At 42.1% G+C, this 16,436-nt stretch overlaps 3 protein-coding genes across 4 annotated transcripts; 1 reads left to right on the forward strand and 2 right to left on the reverse strand.

Annotated features, from left to right (window-relative positions):
* Positions 1 to 103: 103 nt before the first annotated feature.
* eps8l3b (EPS8-like 3b) lies at positions 104 to 7,632 on the reverse strand. Its single transcript, XM_047040435.1, has 20 exons — positions 7,183 to 7,632; positions 6,872 to 6,903; positions 6,063 to 6,132; positions 5,884 to 5,948; positions 5,590 to 5,748; positions 5,243 to 5,392; positions 4,974 to 5,059; positions 4,680 to 4,819; positions 3,563 to 3,684; positions 3,232 to 3,352; positions 3,066 to 3,136; positions 2,781 to 2,855; positions 2,423 to 2,568; positions 2,064 to 2,220; positions 1,776 to 1,816; positions 1,594 to 1,687; positions 1,310 to 1,426; positions 1,058 to 1,143; positions 817 to 949; positions 104 to 704 (listed from the first exon to the last, which is right to left on the reverse strand). The coding sequence occupies exons 3-20, from the start codon at positions 6,103 to 6,105 to the stop codon at positions 663 to 665; spliced, it is 1,848 nt and encodes a 615-aa protein (XP_046896391.1). The 5' UTR covers positions 6,106 to 6,132; positions 6,872 to 6,903; positions 7,183 to 7,632; the 3' UTR covers positions 104 to 662.
* A 74-nt stretch (positions 7,633 to 7,706) lies between these two features.
* Positions 7,707 to 10,703, reverse strand: atp5pb (ATP synthase peripheral stalk-membrane subunit b). The gene is made up of 7 exons (XM_047040437.1): positions 10,566 to 10,703; positions 9,680 to 9,716; positions 9,348 to 9,490; positions 8,995 to 9,158; positions 8,665 to 8,790; positions 8,226 to 8,405; positions 7,707 to 7,951 (listed from the first exon to the last, which is right to left on the reverse strand). The coding sequence occupies exons 1-7, from the start codon at positions 10,591 to 10,593 to the stop codon at positions 7,874 to 7,876; spliced, it is 756 nt and encodes a 251-aa protein (XP_046896393.1). The 5' UTR covers positions 10,594 to 10,703; the 3' UTR covers positions 7,707 to 7,873.
* Positions 10,704 to 11,322: 619 nt separating this feature from the next.
* On the forward strand, positions 11,323 to 16,244 carry LOC124480537 (TRAF3-interacting JNK-activating modulator). 2 transcript variants are annotated; one of them, XM_047039956.1, is made up of 14 exons: positions 11,323 to 11,510; positions 11,756 to 11,886; positions 12,083 to 12,513; positions 12,727 to 12,977; positions 13,131 to 13,158; positions 13,275 to 13,304; positions 13,441 to 13,536; positions 14,054 to 14,125; positions 14,378 to 14,518; positions 14,621 to 14,758; positions 14,851 to 14,986; positions 15,212 to 15,357; positions 15,459 to 15,575; positions 15,959 to 16,244. In XM_047039956.1, the coding sequence occupies exons 3-14, from the start codon at positions 12,112 to 12,114 to the stop codon at positions 16,157 to 16,159; spliced, it is 1,758 nt and encodes a 585-aa protein (XP_046895912.1). In that variant the 5' UTR covers positions 11,323 to 11,510; positions 11,756 to 11,886; positions 12,083 to 12,111; the 3' UTR covers positions 16,160 to 16,244. The 2 variants fall into 2 exon arrangements, with proteins under 2 accessions (XP_046895912.1, XP_046895913.1); XM_047039957.1 differs by having other exon boundaries at positions 15,962 to 16,244.
* The last annotated feature ends 192 nt before the right edge of the window (positions 16,245 to 16,436 follow it).

The raw sequence follows: 16,436 nt of genomic DNA on the forward strand, positions 1-16,436 counted from the left end.
TTAGAATGTGGTTTAAATAGTTGAAAAGCATTAGGTTCTGTGTATCTCTGTGCAAATACTGACTATACCATCTGTAATTCACTTGGGTGTAACATTTAGGGTAAAGATGTATTTCAATATGTTCAGTAGACTCGTTTTGGTAGATCCTTGTTTAGATTTATTTTTTAATAAGACAAATCATTATTGATAAAAAATCGCATGGTCTTTTTCTTGCACAGTAAATGGTACTCAATTGTCAGGGTTACGTCAGATTTGTTTCCCAGACTAATTACTTATGAATGAGGGGCAACTATAATGAACATATAATTATGGAACATTTGAATTTACAGTCACACTAAAGTATTAACCTGGATACATAAGTAGGCAGTTTGAAAATATAATTCTGTAAAGTTACTGAAATGACAGTCTAGGTTTTAAGATGATAAAGCATGCTTGATAAAGTAAGATAAGGTGAAGGCGAAGCAACACTTCTCTGATATCACCCTACAGAGCATATCAACTGTATAACAAGATCAAATTACATATCCACAAACACTGAACTAAACAAGAATAATTTAAAGTTTAAATATGTTTTAATTCTTCAGAGTGGTTTGTCTTAAGTCTTACTGATTCTACATGGTCTGGTTGAAATCTTGCTATGGTTCTTAAGGGTTTTGGTCTGTTCAGCGCCCATTATAAGCACCATACCCAGATTCACTGGCAAGCTGCAGGTAAAGGAAGAGCAAAAAAATTAAGTCATCTTTCAAAGAAATTGTGACTACTTCTGTCTTGGGTACGTCAGGTCTTGTATTCTGTGTCCAGTATGTGATCACCTACCGCGATGGCAGACTTGATGCTCTGGAGTTGGAAGAAGACCCTGCCTCCCTCCTCCGGGCATGCCATCCTGATGTCATCCCTGGACATCCCCAGCAACAGCTGCCCAGTCAGCACTCCCAAGCTGATCACCGTTCTAACCACACACAACACAGCATTTGTCGCAATGACACGGATACTGATAACTTCATGGGCACAAGCAAACTGCGATAAAAAATGATGTTGTTCAATTTTCACTCCTTACATTTTGGAGAAGCCCTTGTACTCCAACCAGGCTTTGACATCCGCAGGTCTGGACATCATGTTGAGGGGTGGTGGTGAGTGCATGTCCTGAGATAAGAGAACCTCAATACCGGTTATTTTGCTGCCATCCCTCCTTACAGCAGGTGCCTCGTCCACATTAGAAGAGCAAAACTACAATTTTCTCAGAGCACGGGGAATATTCAGAATACATTTTAGAAGCTCTGCAGCTCTGACAAGGTCAGTTTGTTCTCACCTGGTCATCCTCCACTGGCCTTCCAGCATCCACAGGCTCCAGAATATTCTGAGGCACATAACCTTCTTCCTTGCGGACATTACGAATTATCCACCACTGCTTGGACTTGTCCACCACCTTTAAACACACACACATTTATAAAGAAGTAGATTTACCTCAGCAGTTACCCTTAATTTGTTCAGACTTTTTACATTATATTTTGGTACACTTCTTCCAACTGTAAGCTACATAATGCACAGGACTCTGGTGTCTCGGTAAACAAGTCTTCTAAGTGACGGACCCACCTCGACCACCTCCCCTTTCATGACACTCAGCTCCTGGTTGTTTCTTGCCATGAAGTCATATATCACACGCATCATGACAGCCGGCTCCCTTTTGCTGTTTGGAGACAGACACCTTGTGTGAAAGCAGTTTAAACATATACATGTATGATAACATATGACAGTTTTGTTTTACTACAACTCACTGGGTTGGTGGCGGGGGGGCCCATGGATTGTTCACCATGGCCTATGGAGATAATGGCAATATAACATTGAGAAAGCATAATACCTATGAGATCATGAGGTTAACATTACATACAGGCGTTTTTGAACATTTTGATATTGATGGATTATATTGACATTCTACGATTAATTGTCACCAAGTCCTGTAACAGTGTTTGACCAGTACGAACTCTTAGAGTGAAAATATTTGAGCAAATTTTTCATTGAGTCATGAGAGATTATGGCCTTTGTGTGCTATGTTCCAGCTGCACCTCTTCAGCCTGCCTTGGCACAAAGGCCCCTTCTCTCATGGCGTGATGGCTGTTGCTCCTGCTGATTGGCAGACTCTGAGGTGGCAAAGGAGGCTCCCAACCATTACTGAACTGGGGTATGTATGGAGGGAGCATGTGGCCCTCTGGGTGTTTGGACCTGAAGTAGAAGACCAGAAGATGATTGTGGAGGGAAGGGAACAAAAGTGTCCACTGTAGGTGGTAGTCTGAACCGTCGTTTGTTGTGGTTCATGATCAATTATAGCATGTTTATATGGTGTATTCAGCTTGGAATAGGGGTAACTAGGAGTGTTTATAGGTGCCATTTTGGGTGTCATTGTGGGGTAGACTGTGCAGCTCACCTGGGGAGGTTCCAGTTGTCTCCCAGGGACCTCCAAAGCTGGTCCTCCTGTGGAGTAACCACCTGGCTGAGTAGAAGAAGAGCCTGCTCTGTCAACAGGGGGATGTGGACTGTGGGGGGCAGGTCTGGAGGGTAAGGAGACATCAACTGGAATAGGTCCAAAAAAAGAGAGAAAGTATATTGAAACACAGAGGAAAGCTAATCATGAATTGCATGAATGTAACCACACATACTGGTATCTGGAAGTGTTTCAAGGGAACAGGACCTCTGGACAGTATGTTTGACACTCTGAAACAGAGTGAACTCAAACAAAGGCTTTTAAACAGAGGAAGTGCAACGTTGTAGTTTTGTACACTTACCGTGGACAGGATAGAAAAGAAGAAGTGCACGTAGTCAGGAGCACTGGGATGGTCGATGAAACCGTTCACTTTCCCCTAGTATTGAAAACAAGTAGGAGGTTTTTTTGGGGGGGACGTGTCTCTTGATTGCAAACGTGAAACTAAAATATATAGAAAACTGAGGGGCAATAATCATGCATACTGGTATTATGGCACATTTGGCCAACTGAAAATAAAGTTTAAATTTGCATTGGATAGTGCATTTTCATATTTTGTGATAAATGCACCAGGGAGAGGGTAACACACCAGAAGATTGAATCCATACTTAATTTTCTGCAGACAAGACACAAATTCCTCCCAATGGGGCAAATTTTCAGCTGTAGGAAATGGCAAAGCATTAAATGATTGCTATTGATCCTATTGAAAATCAGGATCAATCAATGTGATTCTGGTTTAGTTAGCATTACACTACCATTTGTATTTGCTTTTTTCTTATTATTCTTTTTCTTCTGTTTTTTTCCATTATTTGTCGTAGCAGCAACCACTTGCTGCAGGAATAACTCCACATCATCAAGCACGTGATTTAAGATTTCCTGCAAAAATAAATAGCATGGTTGGCAAACTTTATATTTGGTGTACAGTTTTGCTATGTAAAAAAAGCTGTATGAATTATTTATCATAAATGAAATCATGACAATAACTGTAATGATACATATACAAAAACCCTGGTACTATTGAAATCAAACAAACAGGAAAACATCTTATTAAATGTGTTAATTGTTGAAGTAGGAGGTAATACTGACAACGCTCCTGTTTATGTCTGCAAGTGAAGGCTCCTCTTGACTGTGCTGAGACCCCCCGTACACCTCTGTGTTAAAGACAGGCTCCTCCCAAGGGGGGTACACTGGAGGGGCTGGCATCATCTCTGGAAACACACAGAAAAGACACTTGAAAATAAATACAAACCAGTTTTCAATAGATACATTTTTGTCCAATCATTTTATGAAAAAAGGTAGGACAAATTGCAACAGAAGCAAACTCTGGAGGGATTTTGTATCCTCAATATGCCCAGAACAATCCCATTAGGGGAAAGTTTAGAAAAACAATCTAATATAGCCTATTCATACGCCCATTCATTCTTTTTCTCACGTGAAAATTGTAAAGATGTTAACTTTTAGATATCACCATGAAAATTACTGAGTCGATTACTTACATCAAGACAAACAGAAAACGTAGGGCAAGTTTTTTTAAATTGTTTGTTAAACATGGGCAAACGGTGCATAATCTGATTAGGTATGCGCTAATACACGTTGGGTATAGCCAAGTAAAGTGGCTTGTTTAATCTTGTTGACATTAAACAGACTTCAAGAAAATACCTCATGTTAAGGTCTGAATGGAACCCATTAATACATAGAGGCAGGAAGAAGTACTTTAAACCAGCCTTTATTAATTATTATTACAGAGATGGGGTTTGGGGCTGGGTCGTTTCACCAATAAAACCCCTACAACACGCATCCAGATGTTCCCAATAAATTGTAGTTGATCATCAGGTATGTTTTATCAATGTAGGTTGAATAATCCATGTAGGAGAAACAAAAGGAAATCCTGAGTGACAGTTTAGTGACAGTTGATTGACAGTTGATTCAACCTTGAATGAATGACAGAATCTATGCCCCTTATGGTGACATTTGTTTGCTTCTTTAGTCTTTTACCGAATCAGAATCATAAAACACAGGACAAGATGTTAAAACTGTCCATTGTGCCATTAATCGTCTGATGACATACATTAATTGAATTAAAACTTGCTAAATGTGAAACTCACATAGGTGAGAGTTAGTGCTATCAGTGCTTTTAATGACTACATACTGGAGCTCTCAGTAAAGTGTGGTGAGGGATTGAAAAAGACAGGATCCTCCTCACCATAATCCTGGCCGTTCCAATGAGGGGCAGGGCGGTCTGGGGGAGGGGGGGTTCTCTCTGGCAGCCTATCAGAAGGAGGATGCCCAGGTGGGCGGAAACCACCAGGAACCTGATGGCCAATGATGTTCTCCAGGTCGCTCCTGGGCAAAAGCAAAATAGGTTGTCTCTAGTTACAGAATCTTCTAGTTGTGTTGGTCTGCAAACCCATTTCTGTTATCCTAAATGTTTTTCTAGAAGACATTGTTACCCATCAATGTTGGACAGATTGCACATGCCGTCAATGCAATATCGTACCTGATGTTGTTTTGCACTCTGCGAGGCTCAACGTCTGCCCCTCCATTCTTGACTGCCTTGTCTAAGTCAACCCTGATGTGCTCTGCCTGTAAAACCATGAGTCAATTTCCTCATGACCAAATCCTTGTATCAAGTTGTGAAACATTGCCAAGGACTATTTCTGCAGTGTAAGGTAATGTGTCATTGTAAATCTCTCTTTCGAAATCTCTCTCTCTCTTTCTTTGGAAGCGGATTGAATGAGAACATGATTCTAGTCAACCGTGACTCACCCCAACCTCCTCACACTGGAACATGAAGACCTGGGGTATCTGTCTGTTGCGTTCCTTCACAGTGACTGTCAGGAGGGAGTTATAGGCACAGCTGTCCAACACGGCATTTGTATGCTGGATGCTGATAAGAGGAATCGACTCCAATTCTGCCTGCAGAATCAGAGACAGAGAAAGTCAGAGAGACGAGAGAGAGAGAAAGTCAGAGATAGAGAGAGTGAGACAGAGTACATGAACATGAGACAACAAAAAAACAATGCCACTGCACATCCAAAAGTCTCCATTTGGTGAAAATAACAAAGCAACCGTGGGGACTGTTTACTCTCTTAGTTGAGTCAGTACCACAATACCTTGGTCTCAATATCTGTGAGTTGGAGGTAGCCCCCCAGCACCTGCAGAATCATCTCCTGGCCCCATAGGCGCCCTTTGGCATCCAGCCTCTTCAACCTGGCCACACAATCATTCAGGCTCTTCACCTCCTGACCATCCAGCTCACATGTGAACAAGTGCTGGAGAAGAGAGAGCCCCGGGAGGAGGAGATGTTTGGTGTTGTTAGTGTTGATGCAGAGTTGCCCTACACACAGAGCGTTGTGCTCAGTCTGGTGATTTCACATGGTGACCAAGGCCCTGCAGGCAGACCTTACCTCCACTCTGTACTGAAAGTTGTCTGGTTGTTTGTTCATGGACTCTGAATACTCCCTTCTTTGTACTGATTAGATTACATGGGGAAAATATGATTACTTCCACAGCAAATAGTTATACAGTAAAAGTCCACAGTATATCTGAAGAGTCAACAGTATATGGGGTTGGATGGTGAACTTACAATATATAGATTTGCCAGTGGGTCTGGACATGCTTGACCTCATTATGGACGCTTCCTTATGAGGGAATCTCTAAAACATACATGTCAACACTTTAATCAAGACATTCTTGAGCTGTAGTTCTGCACGAAAATAGAGCTAGCCATAATGCTACATTTGATGTCTGACTTTAAAGCTGCTAAATGTGTATAGTATTGTACATATTTACAATGTGAATTGATTTGATAAAGACCTTGGCAATCGGTTGTGATATGGCCTAAATAACAGTAATCCATTCATAAGCCTTTACTAATTTAAGTGATAATTGTGCTGGTAACATTGACTGACATGACATCGGCTGACATGACTATCTAAAACTATCTTTCCTGATAGAAGGGTCCCGTGTTACCAACCATTTTCATCCTTTTATCACAAATGTAAAGTTCACTGTAAGACGGAAATGGCCTACATGACAATAATGTCACCACACCCATTCTGTACAAATAACCAGACTGCTTTATCAACTTTCCTTGTGAACACAAAGTGACAATTTCCTAAATAAAGAAAAAAGGATGTAAACTACAATAAATATCCTTCTTATTGATGTTCTTGAAACAGATTAAAAGTCTTCAAACACAAATCTCACAGAATAACCTTACCCAATTAACTTCAAACCTAATTTGCCACTGCATAGACTGCATGTGAAACAAATACTTAATGCAGCTGGTGTTTGTAAGATAATGTATGATAGACCACGTGGTCAGTTTGGTTCATGTTTAATGATCAAACAATTTCCAGCCCAGATCAAGATTCAAATGATGGTAGCACATACCTCAGTATCTGACAATCAATTATGTTCTTTCCCTTAAACAGACATACAAATAAATTGGAAAAAAAACCTTTTACTCCTAATAAGATACAATGTATGAGAAACACACCTAAGGTTTAGGTTACGAGAACTAAGTTCCTTGCTGGCTAACTTAAATTGTGAAATTACAAACCATTTATTTTTACAGATCAAAGTATTGTACAACCTTAAAAGAGTAAATGTATAGAACAGTATTTCGTTTACACAAGACCTCAACCATTTCTTGACTCATTACTTTAAATCTTGTCATGAGACTACATTATCCATGTTTTTACCTTTCACGGTCACGCCAATGTTCTTTATCACTGTTCTATTGCTGGTCCTTTCACATCGATATTCGACACATTGCATACATGTCAAAGACAACATCCATTACATATTCCCAAGTACTAACCAAGCAGATATACCTAGCTTCCTGCTTACTCACTAAAGGTCAAAGTACAGCTCAGCTGTGGTGGGGACGGAATGGAGGTTCAGCCCATCGTTCCGTTTTCTAGACGGGCAATTACACTGAAATGGAAGATAGCTGGCATTTGGTATTCATGAGTCCAAAGGTGTGGAATCCCTGGCAGTATACCCTTCCTGTCGAGCAAAGTTCCCCACAACAAGTCTGCGAGTGCGTAAGCCATCTGCGAGTGACATATAAAAGGCATGAGTCAAATCGAGTCATGTTTTTACCCATGTTGTTATGGAGATGAAACAAATTAAATGTTGATGAAACCAAACCCAGGTTAATTAGTATCCAGAAGTTTAAATACACTTATTTCCACCAGTGGTTACAAACAACAGACTAGGTGAGTAGTGAATAAGCAAACCATTTATTTTTTTTAATCAGTTAACGTGTATATACACACCCATAATACGACAGAGTCCATCATTCAAGAGGAAATAGTTTATTTGTAATGAAAAGTGGGCATCTCATGAGACCAGTGAGTTTAGGAGAGTCTTCACTGACAAACTGTACAGTTATGCAGTAGCTTTGGCCTGGGTGGCCTTGGCCAGGGCTTTCAGGTCTGTGATACACTTGGCGATGCTCTCCTGCTCCTGTAAGACAGGACAGAAACTCAAGTCAGGTCACAGGCAATCCTGTGCACCTTAGCCCAAATTAAAAAAATGTTAGGCCGCCACCGTCCTTGCAGTACAATGACTACCTCTAGTGGCAAACCCATGTTAGCGGCAACTCAGTCCAACAACACCAAAGGCCTAACCAACACTCTTTAACATCCTACTTTACTTTCATCATTCACTTGGACGGATGTTCCTCCGAGAGTTGAGCAGTTGCTCTGGTGGTTTCTGAGGCCATCACCGTGTCACTTACCTGCTGGGGGGTGATGCTACTGATGACGTTCTTCTCCACCCAGTTGACCATGTGCTCCTGCTCCATGCGGCGGTGCAGGTTCTGCAGGGCGATCTGGTAGTCCAGGCGTTTCTTCACCTCGTTGTGCACCATGTGCTGCCTCTCCCGGCGGTTGGTCTCCAGCAGCATGGCCACGTTGTTCTGGAGAGAAGAGGACAGAGGGATACGTGAGGCTAAAGGACACCATTATCCTCCTTCGAGATGTCCGATGTAGTGTGTGCCATGTACTACAGGGATGTCAGAGGTTCATATTGGATTTCATCGTTCAGGTTTTCATATCAGTGTTGTCCAATGATACGTCTTGGTTCCTTGTTTTGTATTAGAGACTTGATAAAATAGCAGAAAAGAAAAAAAAAGGTGAAGGAGATTGTCTCAAGACCATTTTTTCTACCCATCTTACCTTCTTAGCTGCGAAGAGCATCTGGCGTCCGTCTACTCTCCACTGCTCCTTCTTCTCGTTCTCCACGGCCAGGGCCAGACTGGCCATGGCCAGATCCTTCACCTCCTGAGCCTTGGCCACTTTCTCCTGCACACCGACACAGGACACGATAGTCAGAGGAATGCCGACACCCACACCTTGTGCATGTTATATTCATTTACAGTTGGTTTTCCAAAATCTTGGTTTTTAAAAAGTGTGTTCGTGGGGGTTGAGGTATTGTGGTGACCCATCCAATTATCTGTCAGACAGGTGCAAATACTAACATTGTCATTGTCCTAAAACATGACCCACCTCATTCAGTTTGTCAGCGAACTCTGCAACGCTGGGGCCAAACGTCTTGACACCGTAGATAATAACTGCTCCTATGGAGGCAGCAGCGAAGGTCTCGTGGTTGATGACGTAGATCTCCTTGGACAGCATGTACAGGAGGAGGCCAGTGCCTAGCATGTAAGGCCCTGGAAGAGAAACAACACACATGAAGAAAATGTTCCGGTGCAAATGGTAGCAAGTCAAAAGCAGTTGAATTCACGAATTCAATAATCCAGTACTAAATATTCTGTACAGTGGAAAGGAAAAAAGGTCAATTAAATGTGCATGTGCACAGAGGGGAGAATGATCATTCAGTTCTGGGTGGTCATACTGACCTGTGACACCAGTCTTGGGGTAAAGCGTCTGGAAGATCTCATCAGGGATGATGCCATGGCGGACCTTGCCCCCCTTCTCTGGCAGGGGGGGTACTGGGACCAGACTCTGGGGAGATGTGTGGAGGTGGGAAACCTGGACCAGTCTACAGAGGAACACCAGCATACACTTTGTAAAACACAGACAAATAGCTAGAAGACACCTTGTTAATGTTTACGTAAAATTATATACAAGTTCTTTAAAATCAAGGGAAACACTTGGACAGGAATTACACTCCACATTTCGTTAACAAACATTGTAGAATATTTTTAAGTAGATAATCATGTCTACGTACCCAGCTCCAATGGGGCCGCTGCCTTTCAAAGCATTGGCTGAAAAAGAAGAAAACGTCAATTGACTTCTGAAAGTCATTTCCAAAAGTCATGACATGACAGGTGGGAAAGCAGCAAGAAGGGCAGTGTTTCGCCCCAACTGTTCAAACAGCACCAACAAATATTTGTATAGGATTCACCTTGAGTCTGCAATCTTTCATTGTATTCACTTGTATATGACAACTGCATCTTTGCGATATATATATATATGTCTTGTGAATATGACTTTTTCTACTGTGCCATTTGACATTAGCAATACTTAGCTAGCAGTCAAAGATGTTGTCCATCAAAACTGTAATTACACTGACTGTTAATGCATTGCAGTTATAAAACATTTGCCAGCCCTCACATTTACCTTGAGAAGTACGTTTCACCATCCAGCATATATGTAACCAAACAGAACAAGTAACTCATGTAGCCTATAGCTACCATTGCTAAAATAGCTAGAGCTAAGTGCCTTTCACTGGCAGATGAACGTCAGCTACAGCTTTCAAATTGATTGCACAAACTGTCCGGCTAATACTGTGTGCACAATGTTGTCAAAATGCACTGGGGCAGGCTGACATTTAAAGCATTCAACAAAACTCATTCATTGCTAGACATGTTAGATGCGTAGATACTGTATTTTGAACAGTCAATAAGGTAATCTAGCTATCGAAATAGGGGTTGCTATTTGACGCGAGGCATTCCAACTTTAGCTAGCTAGCAGCATACTCCATTCAACGTGAGGCCTTCACTTTACCCTTCAGCTTCACATTCATATCAAGTAAAAAATAGCGTGCTTTGTTTCGTAACAGTTGTAAGTCACGCATATTTGACATCACATCTTTAACGTTAGATCATACATACCTGAAACGAAAACGAGCCTGGACAGCATATTTGAAAGACGAAGTGCCAAGTCCTTGCTTTACTTAGCACCTTCCCTCTGTTCCCTCTGTTCGGCCTCTTCGTGCCCTTCTAGAGAGCAGCAAGGATGGCGGACAGACAGGAAATCGTTTTCAAATAACGCGAGACTGCAGGATTTTGTAGGTTTGTATTAGGTCATACAAACCTGTTTCCACTAGGTGGCACACGTTTGTTACATTGAATGAACAACTATCAGTTGCCGAACGTTTGTCAGAATAGGACCTTTGATCTTTCCATGCTTTTGATATTTAATTTCACTGTGTATTTAAAGAATATACAATAAATAAACAAATAAATAAATAAGCCTACATATTATTTAATGTACTCAAAAACTTTAGAGGGAGCACAGCACACACAATCATCAAAAGGAAAAGAAAATGTATGTTATCATCAAATGTTAATATTGGTGAGCCTGGACACAGCTGAAGTGCAATGAAAACACATACATCTATGGGTCTAAAACAGGTATTTCTTCAGACATATTCCATCTACTGACACAAAATGAAAGTTTTCAACAACATAACAAAAATACTTTTATTTGAAATGTATTTAAATTAAATTAATACAATTGGACTGTGATATAATTTATTCTCCAAACATGGTACAACAAATGTTTTACTGTGGGAACTGGCTAAGTCCATGTCTAATCTTAGGGCCCACATGTGTGTGGCATCACTTGTAATGTGGCTGGCTGGTGAGATAGAGGAACATATGACTGGTGTGGCTCTCCACTTCCTGTTAAATATACAAGACAGAAAAAGGCTCAGAGAAAACCGCGACATATCAGTCTTAGTTTTTGAAGAAAGAGTGTGTTGCTTGTTGGAATATTATTTACTGTCACTTCAAGACCCCTTTTCAAGAAAAATAACGAGATAGATCACTGAGCAGGTAAAAGGCAATCTCTTCATGCATGTATTGGATCTAAAACTTCCTTACCCAAGCTCTGTGCTCAGCGATCTCAAAGCAACTGTCATTGTATCATTATAGAACTATTTTGTTTGCATTGAATTAACCTGGACATATACAGAACATTGTTGAACATATTGTAACAGCTTTAGGTGAGCATCAAGAAATCTAGATTTGAATTTAATATAGGCCTACACTTTATATTTCATTTAACCTTTTCTGTGCAGACTGTCAAGGAGAATTCAAACAACATGGTCCTTGGGGCTTGCAAAAGCCTGTGAGAGAAGTTTATGGTAGCTCTAAGTGGTTTGAAGTAAAGTGAAGTTGTGGAACACCGAATTGCACATTTCCCAACAAGGTAATTGTTTGCACCTGCTGCGTTTTAACTCCATGTGTGAGAGATGTAGGCTGGTATGCAGCACTCTTTAACCCAGCCAGCTGATGTAGGCAGATCATAGACATGTGTCATCTAAGTACATCTATTGTGAAGTTTGTGCTTATTTATTTCAACTTCTGAGAACAAAATGTCATGATATTATTCCATTCCATTGCAGTTTTACTAAACTGTCACAAGACCCCCCCAATGGAGACCTTAGAGTTTAGAGTCCCCGAGAGAGAGTCTCCAATGAAAGAGTATGACCAGATGCTTGAGGAACGTGCAGAGAAACATGAATCCCTTCGAGGTCGCAACAATCAGACATCTTGTCGAAGTCCAACACGAGGCATAGACACAAAGTGGATGAAGACAGAGATGCAGCGAAAGAGACAGTTGGAGTTTGACAGAAGACGGTCAGTGAGCCCAGATCGGACCTGTCCAGAATCGGGGAAGAAATCTAAAGGTCAATCGTCGATCAAGAAGTGGAAATCAACCATGTCTCAGACTTTGCAGGGAAAAGTATGCAAAATCTCCACTTCCAATGGATGCCCAATTACAGTGTCAACAAGCGAGAGACTGACCAATGAGGATGCTAGCACCAATGAATGGGTAAAGGTTTTAACTGTCAGCTATCATTGTTTTACTTACTGTAGTCTTGCTCGAATATTTACCTCCTGTGCGTCAATTTAATCCCTTTAGCCACTCAAACATTTCTCTGTGACAATCCAATGTCAAATTGTATGTGTATCAATATCATCATCAGTGAACAGTAGTGTTTGAGTGTGTACTTTAGTTTTACTTAATTGATTCTAATTTCCCCAGGCCTTATTCTGGATAGACCAAGCAGAGTCTGGACATGAGAGACACGCTGCCAAAAAGCCTGAGAACTTTCTATCCACTCCCAGGCCGATCAGAGAAGTCCCTGAGCAAACACGAAAGGTTTCCAAGAAGATGGATCGGAGTATTGCAATGTATGCCTCCCCTGGATCCAAGACTGTGCCTATAGGTCTCAAGGCAGGCATGGGAGAATCGAATCAAACCCATAAGATGCAAGATGCCTGGGTACAGACGGAGTGAGTCTAAATGATGTTGTCTTCCATCATTAGATGTGTAAGAGGAGTTGTTAAGTTTCAAATGTGTGTGTTATCTTCATTTGTTACCAAAATATGAGGTAATAAATCTGTAATCTCATGTTTAGGTGTTAACCATGTATTGTCTTTGGACAGGTCTGGGTTTGTCACTGTCAAAGAAAAGGTACGTTTCCATCAAAGTACACATTTCCAAGTCAATGTTTTGTTTCTTACACAACCTGTAAATGCGTTTTTCATCATATTGTTAAAAAAAACAATTTATCCATTCTCCCAAAACAGGAAGTTATTCAGCTAGCTGATTACTTACAGGTAAAGAAATTGTAATATAAAACCATGTACTGCAGGGAAGCGTTAACGAGAAGGACATTGCTGTTAGAATCATGTCCCACCACCCTGTACAGGGTTGAGTGATGGGCTTGCCTCTTCTGACTCTGCACCTACATAGGAGGCTCTGTGGAGAGAGGATACCCTGAAGAAGAAGCTAGGAGTGCTGCAGAAGAATGCTTCCACCCTGATACACTCCTCTGACAAACTGTGGACAGTAAGACATACTCTTCACCATTACAAACTGTTGGCTCTTTCTCTTCTTTTTTCTCTCTCGCTCTCTCTCTCTCTCTCGCTCTCTCTCTCTCTCGCTCTCTCTCTCTCTCTCTCTCTCTCTGGTTTGGAGTTTCTTCTGCTGTTCTCTACCTTGCTCAGATTCAGTCGAAAGTTCTTACACAGGAAGGGTGTGTTTGAAGCATTGTAATGCAGCTTGAAGCACTCGTATACTGCTTCTGTCATTTACCCTTTATGCTAACCTCTATGATAAATTGACTAATAGGGTTTTTCATCTCATTGAGAAAATTATAGTTGTTGGTGTGTCATAGTTTGCCCGTGGATCAGTTGAATGTCATGTTAAATCAAAAAGCTTGCAAAAAAAAAAAACTGGTTGCTATCTCATTTTCATAATGCAAGCTTGGCTCTAATTGGTGCAGCCGTGGTGTCAGCCGTTACGTTAGTTATTTCCTGTGCAGGTTTTAGTGTGACACTCAGGCATTTCCTGTCTCACCACACAGATCCGCTGCAATGAAGACCTGTTGAAAAGCAAGATCAAAGCTCTGGAGGCACAGTTACAAGTCTGCCTGCAGGTAAGGAAATGATATCTACAGCTGAACATCTTCACATTTAATGTACACAGAGAAATGGCATTTAATATATAATTAGTAGCCTAATAATAGTAGTGATCATTTTAGGAATGTGGTTGTCACAGAGTTACACCACTTAATATCAATAGAGAATGGACCCACATGGGTCTATGTGCCCTTTAGGGATCCAGAACTGTATCAAATCATCAACCTGGCTGTGATGTAACCTTGAGGTGATGTCCCCTCCTTCCACAGAAGTACACTCGGGATGGACTGAAGAAGCAGGTGCTGCAGATGGAGAAACAGAATGGTGCGTACGAGGAGAAGGCCCTGGCAGCCATCCAGAGGGCCACGCATGACAAGGCCGAAGCCTTCAGCAAGACCGAGACTCTGCAGGTAGGGCCCCACAGACTCTTAACCCACGACAGAATCCCTGTTTAAAAGTCTATATCAACAACTCAAGTCTTTCACTCAGATAAATTAAACGTGTTTCTCCAGGAGGGTCTGAGGTCAGCCAAGGCAGAGGCCTCACAATGGCAGGTCCGGTGTGATGAGCTGAAGCAGATCTCAGACCAGTTGAGGATGAGTCAGGAGGTCAGCGCAGGACAGCTGCAGCAGCTGCAGACCCAACTTGAGGTACAACACGGCAGACCAACATCCCCTTGTTCTGACCCTAAACCGTCTGCGTATCAACGTTTGAGGTTTCTTTGTGGGTCTCTGCGGTGTAGATTGCCAAGTGCAGAGAGGCGGGGCTCCAGGGGGAGGTGGAGGCGCTCCAGCTGGCTGGGGCGGAGCTACGCTCCTGCGTTGCCTACCTGGAGGAAGACAACCAGGCCCTGAGGGAAGAGGTCCAGATCATGAGAGGTCAGGGGGATGGACGTGCTTCAGAACAGCAGTCTGGTTCACGATTTCTAACATAAACTCACGTTGCACTCACATGGGTGCATTCAAAATGTGCAAAATGTCAAAGGAAATTCCACAGTGAGGACATGGAGGAAAATGTGTAGCTGCATCCATAACGCATGTACGAAGTAGGGAATTGTTATGTATGATAATTGAATGAATGTTGTTTTTGGCCCCGACTCTTAGATAGCTGCATTAAGCTCCAGGACTCTGAAGCACAGGTCAACGAGTCCTCCAGGAAGCCCGAAGAGGAGCACCTGGGATGGGGGAGCGCTCGGCTGGCAGAGCAGCTCTGTCAGACGCAGGACAAGCTCCAGCTGAAGGAGAAAGAGGTGGGGGAGGGTTCCGGAAAAAGATTCTCAATGTGTGTGGCGCTCACGGAGACAGAATGAGAATCTGAAACGGGGAGTGGTGTGTGTGTGTGTGTTGTCAGTGTGAGGAGCTGCTGACAGAGTTGGAGGCTGTGGGCCAAGAGTGTCAGTCATACCAGGCCCGACTGACGCAGTGCAGGGACGAGCTTAGGCAACTCAGTCATCACCGCAGCAAAAGGGTGAGCAGACTGTGTGTGTGTGTGTGTGTGTGTGTGTGTGTGTGTGTGTGTGTGTGTGTGTGTGTGTGTGTGTGTGTGTGTGTGTGTGTGTGTGTGTAGGCAGGTTCTATCATTTCCTTTATCAAATTCACTGGAACAGCTTTTCTTTTTGTCTGGGTATGTTCTCACAATGTGGAATTGATTCATATGTCTCTATTGATCTTATTGAAATACTTTTCCTTGCGCCTTCTGAGCGCCAGTACATAACAGAAAGTGCAAAGCATTTAGGTTTTTCTCATAAAACCTGCTGTGGTGGGAGCAGGACTGTGAGTCTGAAAAGCTCCACTGCACTTTGAATTGCATACTAAGTATCTGATGTCCTTTTTTCTCCACTGTCCTTGAAGCAGTCCTGTGGCTCCTGGCTGGGAGTCTATGTCTTCCTGGTCCTGCTGCTGGGCGTGGCAGGGGTTGCCATGTTGTGGCTGTGGCATCCCCCCTTCAGGGAGCAAGTTGAGGTCTTGTATGCAGATCTAGAACAACGTGTGGAAGACTATCTAGTGGAGGTTGCATCCCCACAACACTCACGGTGCCTCAGACCTATCTGAAAGGGGCAGTTCGAAAGGAATAACATTTCTAATGTTTTTTGTTACATTTATTTATGTGTACAAATAAATATATTTGTAAAATACACATGCTATAAAACTGTGTGCTTTCATGTGTGCCGATCAGCTATTTTATATTTATAGTTATTATTTATAGTATTGAAATGACTGACCTTGGTCAATAGTTAAAATGCAGCACGAACACTGGGAAACTGCTTTATAGTACTCTAGATAAAAGCAATAGATTATTCAATCTGTCTCAGGAATCCCGGAATCCAGT

The sequence above is a fragment of the Hypomesus transpacificus genome, chromosome 18 (genome assembly GCF_021917145.1).
Source record: "Hypomesus transpacificus isolate Combined female chromosome 18, fHypTra1, whole genome shotgun sequence".
Classification (NCBI taxonomy): domain Eukaryota; kingdom Metazoa; phylum Chordata; class Actinopteri; order Osmeriformes; family Osmeridae; genus Hypomesus; species Hypomesus transpacificus.

Bases quoted from the DNA above. Each gene is read 5' to 3' on its own strand.
- eps8l3b (XM_047040435.1), bottom strand. From the start codon at position 6,105: ATGAGGTCAAGCATGTCCAGACCCACTGGCAAATCTATATATT. The intron at 4,820-4,973 runs GTACGATATTGC...GCTTTTGCCCAG, and splicing joins AGAGTGCAAAACAACATCAG to GAGCGACCTGGAGAACATCA. The intron at 705-816 runs GTAGGTGATCAC...CTTTACCTGCAG, and splicing joins GCATCAAGTCTGCCATCGCG to CTTGCCAGTGAATCTGGGTA.
- atp5pb (XM_047040437.1), bottom strand. From the start codon at position 10,593: ATGCTGTCCAGGCTCGTTTTCGTTTCAG. The intron at 9,717-10,565 runs GTATGTATGATC...CTTCTTTTTCAG, and splicing joins CAGGCTCGTTTTCGTTTCAG to CCAATGCTTTGAAAGGCAGC. The intron at 7,952-8,225 runs GTAAGTGACACG...CCTGTCTTACAG, and splicing joins GTAGCATCACCCCCCAGCAG to GAGCAGGAGAGCATCGCCAA.
- LOC124480537 (XM_047039956.1), top strand. From the start codon at position 12,112: ATGGAGACCTTAGAGTTTAGAGTCCCCGAGAGAGAGTCTCCAATGAAA. The intron at 14,759-14,850 runs GTACAACACGGC...TCTGCGGTGTAG, and splicing joins AGCTGCAGACCCAACTTGAG to ATTGCCAAGTGCAGAGAGGC. The intron at 15,576-15,958 runs GTGAGCAGACTG...CTGTCCTTGAAG, and splicing joins GTCATCACCGCAGCAAAAGG to CAGTCCTGTGGCTCCTGGCT.